Source organism: Biomphalaria glabrata, chromosome 9 (genome assembly GCF_947242115.1).
Source record: "Biomphalaria glabrata chromosome 9, xgBioGlab47.1, whole genome shotgun sequence".
Lineage (NCBI taxonomy): Eukaryota > Metazoa > Mollusca > Gastropoda > Planorbidae > Biomphalaria > Biomphalaria glabrata.
In genome coordinates, this window is record NC_074719.1 from 12,316,643 (window position 1) to 12,328,429 (window position 11,787).

An 11,787-nucleotide genomic window follows, 5' to 3' on the forward strand; every position below is an offset into this window, starting at 1 on the left:
ATAGATAGATAGATAGATAGATAGATAGATAGATAGATAGATAGATAGACAGACAGACAGACAGATAGATAGATAGATAGATAGATAGATACACAGACAGACAGACAGACAGATAGATAGACAGACAGACAGACAGATAGATAGATAGATAGATAGACAGACAGACAGACAGACAGATAGATAGATAGATAGATAGATAGATATATAGATAGATAGATAGATAGATAGATAGATAGATAGATAGATAGAATCTATTTGTTAACAAAAATTATCTAGTGTTAACATTGGTACGAACGATTCTTTTATATGTGCATGTTTCTGGGATGTTTCAGCCCACCAAATAAACCGCAAACATAGGAGAGTGTAAGAGCAATGATTTGTGAATGGAACATGTCCAAATAGTACCTTGCGACCATTGTAGCACCGGACCGGAAGTCTGGAAGTTTCTAAAACACCCCCAAAAAAAAGGACGTTTGATGGCAGCTAGAAAGAAAGAATCAAGCAATTTCGTCATTTAAGTAATTTTTTTAAAGAATATATAAAGGCTTGTCTTCGAGTCCGAAGATTAGTGAGGAATGCAGTATTTTCCGTGGCTGCGCAGCTTTGATCTATATATTTTGCCACACCCACGGTAAGCATAACCATTGTCCGCAGGTGGTCTATTTAGATTTTCTTTTCGCCGTCTGCGTCTGTCCTGGGTAGCGGATTTTCTTTTCGTCTCAAATGTGTAACCCGCGGCCTTTGTGAGTGACCTCCAGCTGTGTCGTTCTGAGGCCGCATGCAACCAGAGTCTCTCTTCTCTGTTAACTAAAGCAAGTTTGGCTCCTAAGCTGTCTTTGAAGCGTGTCCGTGGGGAAGGCACAACCAGACGCTCGCTTCTATGTCAAGAATAACTAGAAACATATTTCATAAGTGGAGACTTTCATGCTTCATATTAATGACAATAGTCTGTATTGGGCATACGTTTTCATGTTTCCTTTGATACTACAGTGCTTAAAAGTGCAAATAAAGTATTGTATGGTTTTAAACATGTCTAGTTTATTTGTACTTTTGACCTTTGATAAAGTCCAGTAACGGCTATTACCGAGTAAGGCGACTGTACCGCGTACACAGCACACCGTACTTCTAGTTCTATATCTAGATCTAGTTTTTATGACAAATGAAAAGGGAGATATTAATTCATATTTGCGAGGGGAAAAGTCTTAATTTGTGTGAATACTAGCTCACCACCTAAAAAATTTTTTCGTGTTGCCAATTTATCTAATTTTGTAAGAAGAAAAAATATTTTTAGTTTCTCTTTATTACATGTAACATTTTATTAATTTTGAATGTATGGTTAAGGTTAAATTAATCAATATTATTTTTTTTAAATATAAGTAAACGCTAAATGAATGAGGGGTGGCTGAGTGGTAAAGCGCTTGGCTACCTAATGGGGTTCCTGGGTGAAAAGGGTTGGGGAAAAGTAGAGGTAGTTGGTCTTTATGCTGGCCACATGACACTCTCGTTAACCGTGGGCCATAGAAACAGATGACCTTTACATCATCTGCCCCATAGATCACTAGGTCTGAAAGGGAAACTTTACTTAATGAATATGTAAAAAACAACTTGTACTTGACAAAATACAAATCTTTGATGTTTTGAAAGATTTAAACTTTAAAAGAGAAAAATTAATTTTATTTTACTTTTATTATTATATTTTTGTAGTGCCCAATGATTTTTAAATTGTATTACTTTCATCGATCAAAACAAGACTATGGCTTGAATATTCCTGGTTCATTGGTGAATTCGATGGGGGCCGCCTCTGAGTTTGTGTGATAGCACAAACTCTCTTTGTAATCTTTGTAATTTTAAGGTTTCTTTTCTGGATTTAAAACTCGCAAACTTTAGCTTGGCCACCACTTTGTCAATAGCTCACACTTTAGTTTTAAGGTACTCTTGTGTATCGTCTTTCCAGTACATCCACATACCGAAGAATGTAAAGCAAAGATTGATAAAAACACAGACACGTGGCAATAGTCTTTGTGCTGCGCTTCTTGTGGCTTTATTTTCAGAGCGAAACATTGTTTTTTAATAGTACAAACAAACAAAAATGATACGCGAGAATCATTTTCTGAAAAAGAATGCAGATCACTGGATTAAATGAGTCGTCTACAAATCCATAACAAAAAGCTTTTCTTTGGGTTCTTAAAATTGCCTGAGCTCCTCCTTAATTTGATACATTGTAGTTTTTTTTTCCTTTCAAAGCTTTGGAACATCTGATCAGTGTGTGTTACGTCCTGTGTGGTGTCAAACATTAAAGCTCAGTAGCTTGCAACCAGCTTGTCTTAGATAATGTTTCCAAGCCTGGGGAATATTCTTTATACATATAGCTATTTTCTAGTTTCTACTTTTTTCCATCATTTATATATAGAATAGATTCAGTCAAAACTTTGGATTTCATTTCTATAAACTGGGTCTGAAATAGTCGTCCACAAAACAAAAATATATCGTGTTATAAGGAAGCCTCTTATGGAAGTATTCTGGAAGTAGTGTAAATAAAAAAAGCTTTTACATGTTTTGAAGATAATCTAATTCCTAGTTCAAACCTCCCGCAGGATGACGGGGGATGGCAGTGGTCAGGGTATGAACCCGGGACCATCGACAAGTCCGAACGACAGTCCAGCGTGCAAATCATCTGATACGGGCACATGCCAAGATGAAGCAACACTTTAAACATGTAAGTCTATCTCATTGGGCTGGTTTATTGTAAAAATGTCCTTCGACTTGGCTGTAAGCTACTTTTACAGTCAAGCTAAAAAATAAATGGCTTCCATTCCATCATTACCACTAGCAAACTTAATTGCTTCTTGCATAGTTTCCAGCTCTACGGAATATATTTTCCTGGCATGTCTGCTTGAAGTCTGTATGACATGTAAACGTGCTGCGCTTTCCTTTGAAGGCCATAGTATAAACGAAGGTATTATTTGTGTGTGTGTGTCATACACAGTATAAACCGATGGTTCCCAAACTTTTTTGTCTCGTAGACCCCTTGCCATGTTTTCCAGTTGTCAGTAGACCACCCTGCATTTTTTTTTTGGGGGGGGGGGGGGGGGGGGGGGAGGGGATTCAAGTTCAGATTTTTTTTTTTTAGTTATTTCTCGGCCATTCATGGATGAAATTCAAATTAAAATGAAGCAAAATAAATATGTATTACATGATTTGAATCAACAAAAAAAAAAAGCATTTGATAATAAAAATTTCAATATTGTGTATGAGTTAATTTCATTTATGGACATGTTTAAATGAGATCCGCCTTCGTAGACCCCCAATTTATTTTTTCACTTCCGTAGACCCCTTGGAAGTCCTCGTAGACCCCTGGCGGTCTATATAGACCACTTTGGAAATCACTGAGTATAAACAAATGTGTTGAATCTTGATGTGTTATAGGCTACACACTAGGAACGAATTTAAATTCCGTTGTGTCATGACCAGTAGGGACGAATGTGTCCACGTGGAAGTCCAACAGATCGCCAATGATATTGTCGAGACGTCCACACACGAAGAAGACGCTTTCTCCAGCCAATCGTAAATGAAGAATTTCGAAATGATTAATTTGACTTGCTCGTGGTTTCCAGCCCTGACCTACATAAAAATATTCATCTCAAAACTGAGTCATTTCCACTTGCAGGTCACTATTGAGAAAACGTCTTGTTATAAATCCCTTCGTTTTGCACAAAGCCATTGGACACTTTTGTTCCCAGTCGAATCCAGTCTGACAGAGTATTGAAGTAGTTTCCAAGCCATTCCAATCTCACAAAGTATTGAACTAGTTAACTTGAGCAAGCAAATGGAACTCATTACCAGGTGTAGTGAAGATGGTCCAGATTGGGTTTCCCCAACTACAATCCTCATGGATTTTCAATATGAAGAAACATTTGGAGACCAATCAATCATAACACCAATTTCAAGGGAATGCACTCGGTCAAGAAAACGAAAACGCTCAACATCCAGAAAACGAGTAAGTTTTTTTTTCTATCAAATTTTGAGTAAGGAGGCTCTGTGACTGAGCAGTAAAGCACTTAGCTTCTGAACCAAGAGTCCCGGGTTCGAATCCTGGTGAAGACTGGTATTTTTAATTTCGGGATCTTTGTACGCCTCTCCAACCAGCTCTAGTCAGGGTAAAAGTAAAGACGGTTGGTCGTTGTGCTGGCCACATGACACCCTCGTTAACCGTAGGCCACAGAAACAGATGACCTCTACATCATCTACCCCAGTCCGACGTAAATACGTTATGTGTTTTTTAACGTTTGTGTAAATAAAATGACATTTGGCAGTGTTCTTGAAATGTGGCCAGCAAACATCAATGAAACACTGCAGCCAAACAAGTTTAAGTCAAGAATAATATTAAAATCAATAGTATATACATAGTGCTTGCATGCTGGCTAAATAGTAAAAGTGCTTGGCTTCCGAACCCAGGGATTTTGGGTTCAAATATTGATGGGTGGTATTTAGAACTTTTGGATTTTTAAGGACACCCCTGAGTCCACCCAACTCTAATGGGTACCTGACATTAGTTGGGGAAAGTAAATTCGGTTGGTCGTTGTGCTGGCCACATCAAACCCTTGTTGACCGTCGGACACAGAAACAAAACCTTTACATCATCTGCTGTATAGATAGCAAGGTCCGAAAGTTGTCTTTTGTTAGTGCATGCTCACCTGCTAGAAATAATGTACATTGGCTGATTGGTGTGTGGGCGAGTGTTCCGATCGGAACTAATGCCCAGGCTTCCTCCTAGTCATTCAAGACAGTGTTTATATTTTAAACAAGTTTTTTTCTAGGTTTTAATGTTAAAACTTGAGAACCTGTCAAGTATCCTGTTCTCCATTTCATTACAGTTACATCGGACGTTGGTAAGGATTATCCCAAACATTTTAGTTTAGGCTTGCCTTAAGTTATCCCCCGTGGATTTTTAAAGTCATCCGTGGATTTTTAAAGACGATTATTCTCCTCTACAAGAGATTTTCTGGCTATAGATTGCTGGCGGGTTCAACTCGGCAACAAAGGATAATCCTGCTCTAAGAATATAGAATATAAAGTTTTGTCAAATCAAACTATTAATTGCCTGTAGTTAAACTTTATATTTTTATAGCAACTTAGTTTATCAGATGATTCTCTATTATTGTGCAGTTGTATTACATTAAATATTATATGTGATTATCGAAATCATTGACGGTCCTTCAAAAGAGAAAATTACGTCATCTGCGCAACTTTCCATTGGCAGGCATTGGTGTGGATGTTCAAAACATCGCCAGATTTTCTTTTTCTGGTCGGTTGAGGCTGTCACCAGACGACTGGCCTATTTTCAATTTTGAGGTCGTGTCCTCCGTCCGGGTAGCATTGAAATAAAATGTGAAACTGTCCGGTTTTTCTTTGTTTACTGTAATGGTATATTATCCAACCATCGATTCATCCTTCTTGTTGTCTCTTCCGGTGTAAACATTGGACAGTTTCTCAATAAACTAACCAATGTCAAGGACGCTAAATTGAACTACTCTGTAGCCAACTAAATGAAAAAAAAAATAGAAGCTATAATGTTAAAAATATCTCAATGCTAACAGTCGATATTGGTATAAAATCTCCTTCATTACCGCTAGTTTGTTTCCCATTTGTTTAAAAAAAAAATGTTACAATTCGTAGAGTGAAAGTCTAATGCAGTGGTTCCCAAACTTTTTTTTGTCTCGTCGACCCCTTGCCATGTTTTCCAGTTGTCGGTAACCACCCTGCATTTTTGGGGGGGGGGGGGGGGGGGGGGAAATTCAAGTTTAGATCTTTAAGATCTTTTTTTTTTATTTCTCGGCCATTCATGGATGAAATTCAAATTAAAATGAAGCAAAATAAATATGTATTACATGAATTGAATCAACAAAAAAAAAAAAGCATTTCATAATAAAATGGCAATATTGTTTATGAGTACATTTCATTAGTTTCATTAATGGAATGCTTCAATGAGATCCACTATCGTAGACCCCCATTTACAGGCCATAGACCCCTAAATTATTTTTTCACTTCCGTAGACCCCTTGGAAGTCCTCGTAGACCCCTGGCGGTCTATACAGACCAATTTGGGAATCACTGGTCTAATGCGTTTTTTTTCTAGATTGCATAGAAAAAAATCAGGTTTTCCACGTTTTGTAATCTCTAAATCTTTGTTGTTACATCCAGATCTCTGTACCTACGCCGATGATACAGAAAAAAAAGAGGACTTTGAAGCAAAGAATCGTTGATCGTCAAGAAGTAAGGGCTTAATTAATTAAATACGGACACATACCAGCGACCTATTTAGATAAACTAGTATGACAATGTTTATACAGCTTAAGTAAGGACACAATAGTATGGTTTAGTAAGGACATATTTTTAGGCTTGTATCAACTCACTCTGTCTGGTCAAAAGTTTGAATACGTTATTTCTCCCAGACCCATTCTCTGATCAAAAGTTTGAATACGTTATTTCTCCCAGACCCATTCTCTGATCAAAAGTTTGAATACGTTATTTCTCCCAGACCCATTCTCTGATCAAAAGTTTGAATACGTTATTTCTCCCAGACCCATTCTCTGATCAAAAGTTTGAATACGTTATTTCTCCCAGACCCATTCTCTGATCAAAAGTTTGAATACGTTATTTCTCCCAGACCCATTCTCTGATCAAAAGTTTGAATACGTTATTTCTCCCAGACCCATTCTCTGATCAAAAGTTTGAATACGTTATTTCTCCCAGACCCATTCTCTGATCAAAAGTTTGAATACGTTATTTCTCCCAGACCCATTCTCTGATCAAAAGTTTGAATACGTTATTTCTCCCAGACCCATTCTCTGATCAAAAGTTTGAATACGTTATTTCTCCCAGACCCATTCTCTGATCAAAAGTTTGAATACGTTATATCTCCCAGACCCATTCTCTGGTCAAAAGTTTGAATACGTTATTTCTCCCAGACCCATTCTCTGGTCAAAAGTTTGAATACGTTATTTCTCCCAGACCCATTCTCTGATCAAAAGTTTGAATACGTTATTTCTCCCAGACCCATTCTCTGGTCAAAAGTTTGAATATGTTATTTCTCCCAGACCCATTCTCTGATCAAAAGTTTGAATACGTTATTTCTCCCAGACCCATTCTCTGATCAAAAGTTTGAATACGTTATTTCTCCCAGACCCATTCTCTGATCAAAAGTTTGAATGTTATTTCTCCCAGACCCATTCTCTGATCAAAAGTTTGAATACGTTATTTCTCCCAGACCCATTCTCTGATCAAAAGTTTGAATACGTTATTTCTCCCAGACCCATTCTCTGATCAAAAGTTTGAATACGTTATTTCTCCCAGACCCATTCTCTGATCAAAAGTTTGAATACGTTATTTCTCCCAGACCCATTCTCTGATCAAAAGTTTGAATACGTTATTTCTCCCAGACCCATTCTCTGATCAAAAGTTTGAATACGTTATTTCTCCCAGACCCATTCTCTGATCAAAAGTTTGAATACGTTATTTCTCCCAGACCCATTCTCTGATCAAAAGTTTGAATACGTTATTTCTCCCAGACCCATTCTCTGATCAAAAGTTTGAATACGTTATTTCTCCCAGACCCATTCTCTGATCAAAAGTTTGAATACGTTATTTCTCCCAGACCCATTCTCTGATCAAAAGTTTGAATACGTTATATCTCCCAGACCCATTCTCTGGTCAAAAGTTTGAATACGTTATTTCTCCCAGACCCATTCTCTGGTCAAAAGTTTGAATACGTTATTTCTCCCAGACCCATTCTCTGATCAAAAGTTTGAATACGTTATTTCTCCCAGACCCATTCTCTGGTCAAAAGTTTGAATACGTTATTTCTCCCAGACCCATTCTCTGATCAAAAGTTTGAATACGTTATTTCTCCCAGACCCATTCTCTGATCAAAAGTTTGAATACGTTATTTCTCCCAGACCCATTCTCTGATCAAAAGTTGGAATGTTATTTCTCCCAGACCCATTCTCTGATCAAAAGTTTGAATACGTTATTTCTCCCAGACCCATTCTCTGATCAAAAGTTTGAATACGTTATTTCTCCCAGACCCATTCTCTGATCAAAAGTTTGAATACGTTATTTCTCCCAGACCCATTCTCTGATCAAAAGTTTGAATACGTTATTTCTCCCAGACCCATTCTCTGATCAAAAGTTTGAATACGTTATTTCTCCCAGACCCATTCTCTGATCAAAAGTTTGAATACGTTATTTCTCCCAGACCCATTCTCTGATCAAAAGTTTGAATACGTTATTTCTCCCAGACCCATTCTCTGATCAAAAGTTTGAATACGTTATTTCTCCCAGACCCATTCTCTGATCAAAAGTTTGAATACGTTATTTCTCCCAGACCCATTCTCTGATCAAAAGTTTGAATACGTTATTTCTCCCAGACCCATTCTCTGATCAAAAGTTTGAATACGTTATTTCTCCCAGACCCATTCTCTGATCAAAAGTTTGAATACGTTATTTCTCCCAGACCCATTCTCTGATCAAAAGTTTGAATACGTTATATCTCCCAGACCCATTCTCTGGTCAAAAGTTTGAATACGTTATTTCTCCCAGACCCATTCTCTGGTCAAAAGTTTGAATACGTTATTTCTCCCAGACCCATTCTCTGATCAAAAGTTTGAATACGTTATTTCTCCCAGACCCATTCTCTGGTCAAAAGTTTGAATATGTTATTTCTCCCAGACCCATTCTCTGATCAAAAGTTTGAATACGTTATTTCTCCCAGACCCATTCTCTGATCAAAAGTTTGAATACGTTATTTCTCCCAGACCCATTCTCTGATCAAAAGTTTGAATGTTATTTCTCCCAGACCCATTCTCTGATCAAAAGTTTGAATACGTTATTTCTCCCAGACCCATTCTCTGATCAAAAGTTTGAATACGTTATTTCTCCCAGACCCATTCTCTGATCAAAAGTTTGAATACGTTATTTCTCCCAGACCCATTCTCTGATCAAAAGTTTGAATACGTTATTTCTCCCAGACCCATTCTCTGATCAAAAGTTTGAATACGTTATTTCTCCCAGACCCATTCTCTGATCAAAAGTTTGAATACGTTATTTCTCCCAGACCCATTCTCTGATCAAAAGTTTGAATACGTTATTTCTCCCAGACCCATTCTCTGATCAAAAGTTTGAATACGTTATTTCTCCCAGACGCATTCTCTGATCAAAAGTTTGAATACGTTATTTCTCCCAGACCCATTCTCTGATCAAAAGTTTGAATACGTTATTTCTCCCAGACCCATTCTCTGATCAAGTCGAAATGTTGCACTATCATTCATCGGCGTAGACAAGACGTGAATTAATTTAAAAAAATGAGCTAATGTTGTTTTGTTAATTTGTGTGTAAATTCTTCAATATTTAGATATCGTTAACTATGTAGGATTTTGTCCCCTTAGATAATTGTACACGTTATTTCTCCCACACCCATTCTTGGATCAAGTTGAAACTTTTAACAATTATTTATTGTACCTAAGAGAACATGAATAAATTAAAAGAACCAATTAGTCAATTAACTTCTACATTGTAGAGATATAGTTGTAATTTCGATAAGCTTTGATTTTTTTATTTTTTTAGTATTTTTTTGTTTTTTGTTTTTGTTCTACACTTCTAGTTAGTGCAAATTTAGTTAGATAAATGAAGACACATTTTAGAAGCTTGGTGAGGAGGCAGGTAGCTTGGTGAGGAGGCAGGTAGCTTGGCGAGGAGGCAGGTAGCTTGGCGAGGAGGCAGGTAGCACGGCGAGGAGGCAGGTAGCACGGCGAGGAGGCAGGTAGCACTGCGAGGAGGCAGGTAGAACGGCGAGGAGGCAGGTAGAACAGCGATGACGCAGGTAGCACAGCGATGACGCAGGTAGCACAGCGATGATACAGGTAGCACAGCGACTACAATCTAGTTACCATCATTCATTAACATTTTTATTTTTATTTTCAGAGATACCTTTACATTCCCAAGAAACGAAGACTAGAGCTCACGGATGAAGACAGAAGGGAAGCTACCAAACTAGGCCTTTTACAAGAAGCAGTGCATGTTATGTGCTTGTGTAAAGCTATTATGCGCTCCATCATGGCAGAACGTCCAGGGTTGGCATTGTCCATTAAACGTGCTTGCCAGTACAAACTGTTCATCAGAATAATTGACTTAATGAATGAATTCAATCTACTTATAAAAGCATTGGTCAAACTGGATTTGAATATCAACATTATCCTTGACAGAAACAGAGAAAATCGGACGCGTTTGGACTTTCAGATAGATCCTGTATAATTATTTGTTCCTACTAGCGTTATTTGCTGGTGTTTAACCTGAAACGAAAATCTAGTTTAGTCAGGAAGGGATTTTCTTTTAAAAAGGTCAATGCAATATTTTACAGAAACTAAATTTTTACAAACATTTTATTTTTGTCTTTTTTTTAAAAATTAGTCATAACTATTTTATCTTTTAAAAATGCATTTTCTAATATATACACTTAATATTCCCTATGTAAAAAAATGTTATGGTAAAAGATTAATTTTATAATAGTGCCTGGTATAAATTTCTTATGTGAAGTTCAGTAAAAGCCTAGAAAAGGTAGATCTATATAAACTATACTTGGTCTGAAGTGTACATGCTTAGTAGTGTTGTGAAAACAGATATTGCCATAGTTACTCTTTAATGTTTCTTTCTGATAGATGTGTTCAGTATTTGTTTGTTCACATTTTATGTTTAATCTCGTTGCTTTAAACTTATATTTTGTTGTGTAGATACATTGATAGACTATAATTTTGATATTTTATAAATTTTTAGGTCATGTTAAATTCTTTCTCGAGGTTGCAAAATATGTATATTAGCGAATTAAATATTTCATAATAAAATGGACTTGTACATTTAACAAGTGTTTTAATTTTGGTTTACCTTTCATGAATATATTACTTCAAATACTAGTATACTTGTCGGCTCTATGGTTCAGAAATGATGTACATAATAATAATAATAATAAGCATAGCTTTTATATAGCGCTACTTCATGATTATAGCATGCTCAGAGCGCTATGGTCCAATCTCATTTGTGGACCAATAGGGCGAAGGTGTATCTCGAAGGATTTTCTGTGCTGCCATTAGCGCTCAGTAAACACAACTATGCTCGAGTCGGGTGTCGAACTTCGAGCATCCTTCATAAGTAGCCAAGCCAATTTCAAGCGTACTTAGCCTCTCGATGTTTACCAAAAAAATATTGAGGCTCTGAAATTATCTGTTTGAAAAGGTTTTACATTTGCATGGTCTTCGACTCTTGGTGTGCTATGCATAGAACTACGCAGTCTGTGAAAAACATTGGTACATCAAGATAGCGGAGGTGTACAATCCGACAAGACCTAGATATTTTCTCTATACTGTAACTAGGATTAATGAAGGATTAATATTGTAGGGATTTTTGTTTTTCAGTGTCACAAGATCTACACACATATATTTCAGAACTAAAATGTAGGCCTATATGTATTCGTTAAAACTTGTGTTGTGTCCTTAAAGTATAAAGTTCCTCCTTCGTGATCGAAGATGAGCTCATTTCCTATGCACTCGAAGGTGACTGTACAGTCCAATCTCCGCTTAAAAAGCCGGCCGCATACGTGGCATGAGTGTGTTTGGTCAGTTGCAGATAGGCCTGCTTCTTCTCTCAGCTTTTTATTGGCTCGGCACTCTTTCACCCTGGCCACTCTTCTTGCCTCAAATCTTGATACTCCGAGACTCACAGCTTCACGCCATGAGGAGCG

At 37.1% G+C, this 11,787-nt stretch overlaps 1 protein-coding gene across 1 annotated transcript; it reads left to right on the forward strand.

Moving 5' to 3' along the window:
• Positions 1 to 3,509: 3,509 nt before the first annotated feature.
• Positions 3,510 to 10,911, forward strand: LOC106062269 (uncharacterized). The gene is made up of 3 exons (XM_013220537.2): positions 3,510 to 3,997; positions 6,201 to 6,272; positions 9,978 to 10,911. Exons 1-3 carry the CDS (start codon positions 3,827 to 3,829, stop codon positions 10,305 to 10,307), a joined length of 573 nt encoding a protein of 190 aa, XP_013075991.2. The 5' UTR covers positions 3,510 to 3,826; the 3' UTR covers positions 10,308 to 10,911.
• The last annotated feature ends 876 nt before the right edge of the window (positions 10,912 to 11,787 follow it).